The following is a 12,665-nucleotide window of genomic DNA, read 5'->3' as shown; positions in this document are numbered from 1 at the left end:
TTGTTAATGTTGTTCTTCATTTTAATCATTGTATTGTTTATAAGATATGTGCAGTGTGACTAGGAATTCATTCATTTTTTTTTCAAATTATAATCCGGCCCTCCAACAGTTTGAGGGACTGTGACCTTGCCCTCTGTTTAAAAAGTTTGTGGACCCCTGCTATATATGAAATGCCAACCATTTCACATGAATGTCAGAGAGAACTTGAGGATCTTTCGAATAGCAGGAGGCTATGTATCAGTAAGTTTTACTTTTTGGAGTTTTTGTCCCCAAATATTTTTAAGCCATGGTTAGTTGAATGCAGAACCTATGACAACTGAGGACTGACTGTATATAGTAAATGATACCTTAGGTGTTTTACAGGTAATAAAAATGGATACCTTATCTAAGACATCTTAGTATGTTTGTGATGCAAACATTGAAACACATATGCCTTCTCGAAAAAAATATCTACAACACTCATTTACCAGGAAAGAAACTATTGCAGAATCCTAAAGTTGACCACGGAACAACAGACTGGCTCAAGATTGGGAAAGGCGTACGGCAAGGCTGCATACTCTCACTTGTATGCAGAACACATCATGCAATGTGCGGGGCTTGATGAATGCAAAGCTGGGGTGAAAATTGCTGGAAATAACATTAACAACCTCAGATATGCAGATGACATCACTCTGATGGCTGAAAGTGAGGAGGAGCTGAGGAGCCTTCTAATCAAGGTGAAAGAAGAAAGCGCAAAAGCTGGGTTGCAGTTAAACATAAAAAAAAACAAGATTATGGTAACAGGAGTGATTGACAACTGGAAAATAGAGGGAGAAAATGTGGAGGCCGTGACAGACTTTGTATTCCTAAGTGCAAAGATTACTGCAGATGCAGACTGTGGCCAGGAAATCAGAAGATGCTTACTTCTTGGGAGGAGAGCAATGTCCAATCTTGATAAAATAGTAAAGAGTAGAGACATCACACTGGCAACAAAGATCCGCCTAGTCAAAGCCATGGTATTCGCTGTAGTCACCTACGGATGTGAGAGCTGGACCTTAGGGAAGGCTGAGCGAAGGAAGATCGATGCTTTTGAGCTGTGGTCTTGGAGGAAAGTTCTGAGAGTGCCTTGGACTGCGAGAAGATCCAACCAGTCCATCCTCCAGGAAATAAAACCCGACTGCTCATTGGAGGGAAGGATACTAGAGACAAAGCTGAAGTACTTTGGCCACATCATGAGGAGACAGCAAAACCTAGAGAAGACAATTATGCTGGGGAAAGTGGAATGTAAAAGGAAGAGGGGCCGACCAAGGGCAAGATGAATGGATGGCATCCTTGAAGTGACTGGACTGACCTTGAAGGAGCTGGGGGTGGTGACGGCCGACAGGGAGCTCTGGCGTGGGCTGGTCCATGAGGTCACGAAGAGTTGGAGACGACTGAACGAATGAACAACAACAAAGTTGGAAGACACCACAAGGGCTATTAATGTCATGCCCAATCCCGTGATTGGGCATGACATTCCCGTGAAGGAATAAACATTTTTTCCCCTAGTTCCACAGATTAATGGTCAATATGGTTGGTTTCTGTCTGCTCTTACTGTTGACATGTGCACCAGGTTTGAGCAGTTATAAAACAAAGAAGGCGGTGCCCAACCAACCCCAATAAAAGACCACAAAGTCCCCTCTAGATGAGGCCAGTGTCCACACTCTGCCAAAAGAGAAGGACAGTTGACAACCTGCATCATGGAATGGGATGGTACACTCATCCTCCTCCTTGCTGTCTTTATTTCTTGCTGTCTGCTCATCTCATCTAAGATGCAACAATTGCACAAGGGGAGACTTCCTCCGGGACCCACTCCCCTGCCTCTGATTGGGAATTTCTTGCAGATCAAGTCAGGAGAAACCTTAAAATCTCTTCTAAAGGTAATTTGAACTCTTATATTTTATGGCAAAAAGACCTGGTAACTTGTTTAATGGTCAGGAAGCAATGTTTCTCAAATGACGTCATGAACACCGTTAGAGAGAGAGGTAAGAACACACACATCTGCATCTCCTGAAAGGAAGTTTGCAGAAGTACCTGCATCTCCTGAAAGGAAGTTTGGAAGCTATCCTTTTTCTTTGCCTTTTTTCTTTCTTTATATATATATTTATAAAGAGATCTCTTATCATGATTTGTGGTTGTCCCCTGAAATTCAACTTGGGCATTTTGGATGTAATAGAAAAATTATGAAGATTAAGATTCACCAAGGCATTGAGTTGTCTCATTACTTTCCTTCCACTGCCGTTCTTTCTCTTGCATTGGCTATAGATTTTTATCTATATGTTTTTCCCCAACTACACTTGTAAATATTCCTGCATGTCAAGCTGCACAGTTTCTATAATGTAGATACACCCTTAGTCCTTTACATCTTCATACATTACAGATCCCAGTGTTAAATGTGATGGAGTCATTGACGCATAGAAAGTGCTGCTTTCTCAAACATGTCCATGAGGAGTTTTAAAAAACCTGAATGTTTGCTTTTTTTTCCTATACAGACTTCTTCTGTTCAGATGCAATTCTTCTTTTATGTCTTCCCTGAATAAATATTATGCAATGATGTATTTGTATAATGGTAGTCTTCCTCACTCAAGTAGCACAGAAAAGATTGCCATTATGTTCTGTAGTCTGACTGTGGTTTTGACCATTTCCCCTGCCTTACCAGAGATTTCCCATTATGGAGGGAGAGATATGGTCTTCAATGCAAAGTACCCTTCATTTCTAACATTTCTACTTGTAAGATCTATTGCAATGCAATGTGAAATGAAATGTGCTCCTCGATCCCAAATTCATTCACTTCAAATGACACCATTCCAAAATGTCTGCCTAAGCGCAATGATAGTGCCAGAAGTGAAACGTTTATTTCTCCTACAGCTGCACAAAAAATATGGCCCCGTTTTCACAGTCTATTTGGGATCACGTCCAGTTCTGGTCTTGTGCGGACACCAAGCTGTGAAGGAGGCTCTAATAGACAAGGCAGAAGAGTTCTGTGGAAGGAGTACCAAGCCTACATTGGAGAGGGCTGTTGAAGGATATGGTGAGGCACGCCAATTGTCTTTGCAAGAATGGTTAAAACTCTTTCTTCTGCTTGTCTTATGATTTCTTTCCACTTTCCCTCAGGGGTGGCCTTTTCCAATGGAGAACGTTGGAAGCAACTGCGCCGATTTTCCGTCACTGTCTTGAAGAGTTTTGGGATGGGGAAAAAGTCTATTGAGGAGCGAATCCAAGAGGAGGTACAATTCCTGCTGGAGGAATTTCGGAAGACAGAGGGTAAGAGAGTTGCCAGGCAGGTTGAATTTATTCTGTTGAGTCAAAATAGCTTAATTCTGAAAGAGGGAATACTGCTCCCTAATTCCAACATTTAATGGATGCACGTAGCGTGCATCTCGGAACCAAAAGTTCCGTCTGTAGACTGGATCTCTGTTATTTGTTTTTGTTTTGCTGTTTTGTTGCAGGAAAACCTATAGAGCCCACCTACGTTCTCAGCCGTGCAGTCTCCAATATCATTTGCTCCATTGTGTTTGGGGAGCGCTTTGACTATGAGGATGAGGAATTCCAGGCCCTTATGAGGATAATATACAATTTCTTCTTTGAGATGAGCTCAACCTGGTCCCAGGTACCTGAATGTTACTCACTTTGTGATAATATTTAGTTGCTTAGAAAACTATTGGTCTTGGATACTATCCTGATGTTTTTTATTTCTCAACTACTAGAAGTTCATATACAGCCCTGAAAAAAGTGCTCTTTTGATTCATTCTCATCAGAACAAAACTGAGATATTGAATGCTCCCATTGTTTATAGTTCAAGAATTCCTTCTAAAGCAAACTAAAGAAATGTAACTGATATTAGAGTTGAATTTGGCAGGAAACTCACTATAACATGATTTCTCTTCTCGTGCAGCTCTATGACATGTTTCCCACTTTTCTGAAGTACTTCGCAGGGCCCCACACCAGGGTCTATGACATTGTGTCAGATGCGTTGCGCTTCATTGCCAAGAGAGTGAAGAAGAACCAAGAGACCCTTGACTCTAACTTCCCACGTGACTTCATTGATTGCTTCCTCATCCAGATGGAAAAGGTACCTTGTTGGTTTGTGAAGGGTGGGGGGGGGGGGGGGATCTGTGTGCCAGCCAATGGTTCACCTTGGAATCATTATTTGATTTCTTCACCTTTCCTCCTTTCAGGAAAAAGGCAATCCACTTAGTGAATTTAATGATAAGAATTTGGGGCACACCATCTTTAATCTGTTCTTTGCTGGAACAGAGACGGTCAGTTCGACCCTGAGATATGGCTTCCTGTTTTTGATGAAATATCCAGAAGTGCAAGGTATTGTTTGTTGTTATTGTTGTATCACCTCATTTAGCCCACATTGGCAAGTTTAACCTTCATGGACCTGATATCAATTATTATCAATAATAATCAATTATCAATAATTATTGGTTCTCTCTATGAATCTTTAGTTTCTCCAGGGCAACTTCAAGATTAAACTCTGCCTGAAATTGAACACAGAATAATACTGGAAGACATGGAGATATAGATAGGCTTGCAAATACCATAGGGGAAATGCACACAGAAATATATATATAGAGACATCTCCAGGTAGGTATGAATAGAAATATTTAAGGCTGGCAAATATTGCAGCACAAATACACACAAACACAAATATATAGAGAGATGTCTATGTAGATATAAACAGAAATATATAGGGCTTGCAAATATTGCAGGAGGGAAATGCACATATATATAGAGAGAGGATTTGTAAACCATTTCAGGAGGAAATGCAGATGTGAAATTAGCATATATATGGCCCAGCCCTGATTTTATTGTGTAATAGTGTAATGTTTTGTTGTGTCATTGCTTATGTTTTTAATTTGCTATTGTTTGTTGTTATTGTGTTGAGGCCTTGGCCTTTGTAAGCCGCATTGAGTCCTTCGGGAGATGCTAGCGGGGTACAAATAAATTTAATAATAATAATAATAATAATAATAATAATAATATATTTGAGGTAAGCGCAGTATTTGCTATATTTGTTTCATTCGGTTATTCGTTTCATACCATCCATTCGTATGGCACAAAACAAAAGAGCAATTTTAGAATGAAACAAAAAGCAAAACAAAAAGGAAAGCGGCACTATTTCCATTTCTTTGTTTGGTTTTTGGGCCGCATGGCTTTCTTCACACAGCCCAGGGAGTTCTTCCGTATGCGTCAGAAGAGGAAGAGGAGGTGTTTGGGTCAATCAAAACCCAAGAAAACAGTGATGTCGCCAGGCTATATGTCTTCTCTGTAGATCCAGAGGAAAATGTCTCAGAATCAGTGGTATCATAAGCCCTGGCTCTAACCTCGGGTCTTCTCTGCAGATTGATAGGAAGGGAGAGAAGGAATGTTTTAAATATTTTATTTATAGAAAGAAGAAAAATCCCTAAAAATCAGGGGATGACCCAAATGTTAGAAAACTTGGTGGACTAAGAGTGGTCGATATTCCCTCTATGTACGAGGATTTTCAACCTTTTAGTCATAAAACTGAGGGGAAGGGGAGTCTGAGAAGGCCGCCCATGTTGGACAATGCTTGGAAAATTTTCAGCTCATTTGGAAAAACCTTGTTTTTGGAAGCAGTGCTCAACAACAAAAACGGGGCCATTCAAATGAAACAAACTAAAACGGATAGCGATTCTATACAAATGCACAAGACTAATATATTTAGATCTATATCTAGCTCTGCTTTGTCTATATAGGCATTGAATGTTTGCATCTTACTATGTTGGAAGCTGGTTTGAGTTCCCATGGGGGAGATAGGGTGGGATTGAAATGAATTGTTATTATTGTTACTGTTGTTATTATGTTATTGTTGATACCATATTGTTATTCTTGACCCTACCTTTCCACTTACAGAGCTAGTTTACTGTTTTTCTTTGAGGTATGGTTAAGTTTTCCCAGTTTTTTTGTGGTAAAATTAGGTGCGTCGACTTATATTTGGGTTGGCTTATACTCAAGTATATACAGTATTTGGGGGTAGGGGCAAGCAAACTTTGGCTTGTCCACCTATGGAGTACTATGAGGATGTATATGCAAACAATGCTATAGCCTCCAATGACCTCACAGATAACCCACTTTCCTCAACATTTGTATGCCTACTTATATTGGGGATGCCATTTCATTACATCGTTGTCTATAGTGAAACTTAAGCATCCACAGAGGTTGATATCCATGGGGTATCTTCAAAACAACCCAAGGAGTTAATGTTATGTATATGTTAACAGCAAAAGTTCATGAGGAAATAGATCGAGTGATTGGCCATAATCGCATCCCAAACAGTGAAGACCGGAGGCAGATGCCATATACATATGCTGTCATCCATGAAGTACAGAGAGTTGGAGATCTTGCACCTATGAGTGCGGCCCACATGGTTACTCGTGACATTGAATTCAGAGGATACTTCATCCCTAAGGTACAGTAGTGGAGTAACCAGGAAAGATAAAGGGAGACCGGTTAACTTGAAACTGAGAGCAATAGTCAACACCACACCTTCCAATGTTTTAAGGGAGGAAAATGGGATACATGCAGCCCAAGCAACATCAGAGTGTGGTCAAGATGGCAAAAGATTTTCAGTCCTGTTTTTGGATGCCCCCCCCCCCCCCATTCCATTTATCGGGAAATTCCCAAAACTGGGAAGTCGGAAATAAAGTTCCATAATCTGACAGCTCGAAGCTCTGTTTTTGCTCGGAAAAAATCCAACCCATTGGCAGCAATGGGGGAGCTCCTCCTTCCATCATTTTAACACAATCAGGATGAAAGCAGCAGCACTTGGAGGACACATATATGACCACAAGCCCTCCAAGTTTCAGAATGCTGGTGTCATCCACTGACTTTTAGGAAATGTTTAAAGGCTGCTGGGCTGGTGCAGGAGTACATGCACACAAGCCAGAAGATGGGTCTGGGGAGGGTTTAGGTTCTGCTGCTTACTTACTTATCTACTCCTGTTTTTTTTAATTGCCTCAGCCTTTAACTGCACACAGATAAACCCAATTTTATGGTGTTTACATAGAACAACTAAATGGCTCTTGTGCACTATGAGTGGATAGAAACATTAAATTTCAGATGCTCTCTTCTGGGATTGCATTTTTGCCATTCTGAGCTTGTTCCGTCTTCCAGGAGCATAGTTTGCATTACCTTTTAGTTGCATGGGATACTGTTCCTTTGCATTTTCCCAGGGTTGCTACAGACCCAGCAGCACCCTAGAAGTTAAACAGTATCAGAGTCTGCAAAGCCAGACTGCAGGCCCTCTGCAGTTATTGGTTTAGAAAAGTATCTCTTTGTGTCTAGGGAGCGCCTTTTTTCCTGGGTTGAGATCTCCATTTTGGAATCTCCTCTGCCTCCCTCAGTAGAATAGAAAGCTTCAGATGTGCTGCTGGTCAGGCAGGTAGCTCTGAAAAAATTGTAAGTATGATTGAGTTATATAGACAAAGAAGCTAATTGAGATATGATTGAGTATTTGAGATATAATTGAGTTATAGATAGCAACTAAGATATAGAAAAGTTAATTGAGTAACTAAGTCATATAGATAGAAAGAAAGATAGAGACGCTTATTGAGTCATAGATAGATATTGAGTTAGGTTCTTGTGGGTTTTTTCGGGCTGTATGGCCATGTTCTAGAGGCATTTTTTCCTGACGTTTCGCCAGGTGAAACGTCAGGGGAAAAAAAAGGAAAAAAGAAAAGAAAAAATGCCTCTAGAACATGGCCATACAGCCCGAAAAAACCCACAAGAGATTCCAGCCATGAAAGCCTTCAACAATAGATATTGAGTTATTGAATATTATTGAGCATTACTTCATCTCCAAAGCTAACCTTGAGCTATTGTTGTTGTTCATTCGTTCAGTCATCTTCGACTCTTCGTGACCTCATGGACCAGCCCACGCCAGAGCCCCCTGTCGACCGTCACCACCCCCAGCTCCTTCCAGTCACTTCAAGGATGCCATCCATCCATCTTGCCCTTGGTCGGCCCCTCTTCCTTTTACCTTCCACTTTCCCCAGCATCATTGTCTTCTCTAGGCTTTGCTCTCTCCTCATGATGTGGCCAAAGTACTTCAACTTTGTCTCTTGAGCTAAAGATAGGGAAAAACCTGTTTTTTCTAACCATAGCAGCTCAGGGTTAGGGTGAAAGGATCCCAGGATATTTTCTACCATTTGGGGAAAAGTTACCTCAATAACTGAAGGAAAAAGAAAGAAAGATCATCTCTATGGTTTCACCAATTGACTGTTTTGTTTGTAACTTTGACAAGCTGTTCCAAGTCTGCCAAGGACTTTGAAAATAAATATTCTGTTTAATGTTCCAAACCTGAAGTGGTGTCAGTTGCTGAGAATCTTTGAGCTTCTAAAGAAAGACCCCCGCGATTCACCCAGATTAAGAGAGAAGCACATCTTAGTTTTATTTTTATAGAGTCTGGGTGTGACGGCACAGAGCTCATAAATCTTTTTTCTCCCTTTCTCAGGGAATGGAGGTTTGCCCCGTGCTCAGCTCTGTTTTGCATGATCCCACAATGTTTAAAAGCCCCAATGTTTTCAACCCAGAGAACTTCTTGGATGAGAATGGATGCTTCAAGAAGAATGATGCCTTTGTGCCCTTCTCCGCAGGTAAAAAGATTATATTCTTGCTTGATAGCTGGTTTGTATAATATATATGTGTAAGGGTTATGGTCCTTCTCATGTACTCTGTGGATTGCATTCCAAGATTTTAAAACATAAGTTGCCCATTTCATCTGCTTTCTTGGGCAATGTTTAATCTCTGTTTTGTGTATTTTAAGATGTATTTCATAGAAATGAATTTTAGTATGTATCTATTATTATAATACATTTTAATATGTGTATCTATAGAAATTTTACTATGTTTATGTCTGAAAACTATGCGGCAATCCTACCTCAAGTCATGAGAAGGCTAAAAATAAAATACTAACAATCTCTCCACCGAATCTCTCTGCCTTATCTCTCTGGGTAATAATACCCGGAGAGATTAGGCAAGCACTCACCTTGACAGCCTTCAGGGGGAGAGAGTCTAAAAACCTGTCTGTTTCGGTACACCTTTGACGAATGAATACAATCCCCACACCAGGATCATTTAATAATAATAATAATAATAATAACAACAACAACACTTTATTTGTACCCCGCTACCATCTCCCCAAGGGACTCAGTGCGGCTTACATGAGGCCGAGCCCAAACACAACAATACAAGCAATAATAACAACAATACAAGCAATTTAATAACAGAACAACATGCCTGGCAATGCACTTTATCTCATCCTTCAGTAATACTCACCCCACTGCTTGTTCCCATCTGAAATCCCTCACCAGGAACTACTCTACTCACCCATCTCACCCAGGGTTTTTATATTTTACATTTTATTCTACTCCTTTTAACTTGGCCCAGCTCGCTGTGCATTTATTTATTTATTTATTTATTTATTTTACTTTGTTTCTTGTATTTGATTTTGTATTAGTTTGTTTATTTACATTTCATTTGATTTTATTATTTGCTGCATGTATTTGATTTGATTTGATGTTACCCCTCCCCCCCCAGTCCCCATCTGGGAGATGGTGGAGGGGTATAAATAAAGTTATTATTTCGTTTATTATTATTATTATTATTATTAATCAATCATCATCATCTCTACTTGAGCAACCCACACTGTTTACAATAGACCCATGTATTATGAGAGTTCCAATACAGGATCTTCATGTAATGTGGTTTTTTGGGTATAATATGGAATCCTGGTTTTCTTATATGAAATGAATAATGTGCTGGACTTCTGGCTGAAGCACATCCTGAATTCTGGACTTCTTGATAGCTGCGTAGGGAAAAGATCATGGTGGCCAGGGTTGGTTGGCCTCCTGGGAAACATTAGTGCTCTCCCTCACTATACAGAATAACTCTTGACATATGCAGGGGTCATATAAAAATCCATAATTTGGGTCTCCAAACTTGACATTGATTTATACAATAGGTCAACTATTGAGATTAACAGGAAGACATTAGTTATTGTATGGTTCTAATGGTTTTTGTATTGATTTTATAATGTTGTTTCAAATGTTTGAATTGTGTATTGTGTATTGTTATGGCACCGAATGGCTGCCAATTTGTTATTTGTTTTATTTATTTCCAGCATTTCTACCCCGTCCTTCTCAAACCATGAGGAGGGTGGGGGGGCTCAGGATGGCTTACTTTCGGCAACAATTCGATGCCACACAAACAAGCAAATACGACAATATACGACAATTTAAACAATAAATCAATCATTAAGTTAAAAACAATTAAAAGCAATTTGTCAAATCATATTGTGCAGGTACAACTGCACCAGGAGCTCCAATTTTGTTTGCTTTGCACTGAATGTTTGTTGTAGTCCTAAGTTTCAGGGACTCTGCAGATAGGTGGCTTCTTTTGGCTGCAATCATAGGGCAAGCCACCTGTCAATTATAGTTAGATTCCCTGCTCCTGCTCCTGTAGAAAGCTTCGTCTTCTACGGCTTGGCTGGGGCGATATACAGCCTTACAGCTCCTTTGCTGAGGGAATCCGGTCCCACAGCACTCCAGCCAGTCATCACAGAAAGGCAGGGGAAACTCCTTTTCCCCTGGAAGTCTACAAAGCTCTGCTTGGTAAGGGTCACTCGTGGAAGCCAGAAGCAGTTGCTACCGGGTACAGGTGCTCCACACCAACACAGGCAAAGACAGACTGCCCAGATTAGAAGTTAAGGATTTCCCCATTAGTTACAGTTATGAAGATAGTGCCTGTTCCCTGTGCACAAGATTGAGAGAGAGCCAATAGACTATTAAGAAAGCCTTAAAGTACCTGTTTGTTTTCATTGATAAAGAACTTTGTTGAACCTTTAAGCAAGCTAAAAACTCTGTTTTAAGGAAATCCAAAAGCCTTTAATCTGAGGCAGCCCCAGCATCCCGTTGGGCATACAGAATTTATGTCCTGTCTACAGTCTTATGCACAGGCCCAGCGTGCAACAGCACACATATAGCCAATCCAGTACAGTTCCATATCTAAAGTACTTTTATGCCTGCTGTCCAAAAGCCTGGTCCCAGAATCATGATTTCAGTTTTTTCCTTAAGTTGCCTTCACGCTTGAGAAAGGCAGGATAGAAATATCGTAAATAAATAAATACATGAGTGTATATGTTAGATTTGAGAAAATGAGATGATTGGTTGAAAAGGAAAGTCCATAAAAAGCCAAAGACACAATGAACAAAGTAAGGGACATGGAAGGGGTTCCATTTTCCAGCACGTCAACAACTTAAATCAATAAATAGTTTTCTAAGATCTACGGAGACACTTGCTGGAACACCTCAGCAAGCGAGAGTCCAAAAGTGGCAGGCTCAAACCCAGAACCTCAATCAGTGGCTGATACCAAATGAGAGACTCACTCCTGGGTACACAGAAAACTGGGCAACTTAGAAGGCGCCGAACAGACTGCGCTCTGGCAACACGAGATGCAAAGCCAACCTCAAGAAATGGGGCTACAAAGTGGAATCCATGACATGCGAGTGTGGAGAAGAGCAAACCACAGACCACCTGCTGCAATGTAACCTGAGCCCGCCACATGCACATTGCAGGAACACCAGAGGCACTCCAAGTGGCCAGCTATTGGTCAAAGGACATTTAATCAACTACCAAGCTTGCAAACTCTGTTTTGTCTGTTTGTTAAAAATTTGTTAAATAATGTAATACAATCGTCTTGTTGCTAATGGCATGATAAATAAATTTCAGGAGTCATCTGATCAGAAAAGCTGGATGCGTCTCTCGTCACCTCCTGACAAATTCTTCTTTTTTTCAGGGAAACGGAATTGTCTGGGTGAATCAATGGCCCGCATGGAGCTTTTCCTCTTCTTCACCACCATCCTGCAGAGTTTCCAATTGAAGCCCCTTGTGCCCCCAGAAGACCTTGACCCAACCCCGCTGGAGAATGGCTTTCTCAATGTCCCACCCTTTTATCATCTCTCCTTCATCCCACGCTAACTCCAAGATCCCTTTCTTCTTCAGCTTGCGGCTGTTGTATAATCTGGATTCTCCAACTCTACAGGGAGATGGAAGGGCAATTATTCTGCTCACTGACTCTGCTACACAGAGGAAAGTCAAAATTAATGATGGCAACATCAACAGCAACCACTTATAGTTTCCATATTTCAATCCCAGATTAGGTCTTGTTGTACTGGGGAACTACTGAAACCCCAGCTGTGTAACAGGAATATTTTTGACCCATTCCAACATTTTCTATCTCCTGAAAAATCCTAAGAGTATAGATATGCACACGCACGCGCACACATATACAGAGAGAGATGTCTAGATAGATACAAACATAGATATATAGGGCTTGCAATTATTGCAGGAGGGAAATGCACATATATAGACAGAGGGTTTTCAAATATTTCAGGGGGAAATTCATATGTGAAATTAGTACGTATAATTATAGATCTGTATCTAACTCTGCATTGTTTATATAGGCATTGAATGTTTAGAAATTTTCATGTACCTGTATATCTGCATCTATATGTCTACATTATTTTTATATATTATTTTTCCCTCACATGTTAACAAATCTTTGCAAATCTTATATTAAAATCTTATTATCTATATATATATATAGGGAGATGTCTAGAA

At 40.4% G+C, this 12,665-nt stretch overlaps 1 protein-coding gene across 1 annotated transcript; it reads left to right on the top strand.

The window, feature by feature from the left end:
- Positions 1-1,718: 1,718 nt before the first annotated feature.
- On the top strand, positions 1,719-12,463 carry LOC137094928 (cytochrome P450 2G1-like). The gene is made up of 9 exons (XM_067460923.1): positions 1,719-1,898; positions 2,887-3,049; positions 3,133-3,282; positions 3,468-3,628; positions 3,914-4,090; positions 4,197-4,338; positions 6,270-6,457; positions 8,501-8,642; positions 11,842-12,463. The coding sequence occupies exons 1-9, from the start codon at positions 1,719-1,721 to the stop codon at positions 12,021-12,023; spliced, it is 1,485 nt and encodes a 494-aa protein (XP_067317024.1). The 3' UTR covers positions 12,024-12,463.
- Positions 12,464-12,665: the final 202 nt, after the last annotated feature.

The sequence above is a fragment of the Anolis sagrei genome, chromosome X (genome assembly GCF_037176765.1).
Source record: "Anolis sagrei isolate rAnoSag1 chromosome X, rAnoSag1.mat, whole genome shotgun sequence".
Taxonomy (NCBI): Eukaryota; Metazoa; Chordata; class Lepidosauria; order Squamata; family Dactyloidae; genus Anolis; species Anolis sagrei.
This window is presented reverse-complemented; position numbering and strand designations above follow the sequence as displayed.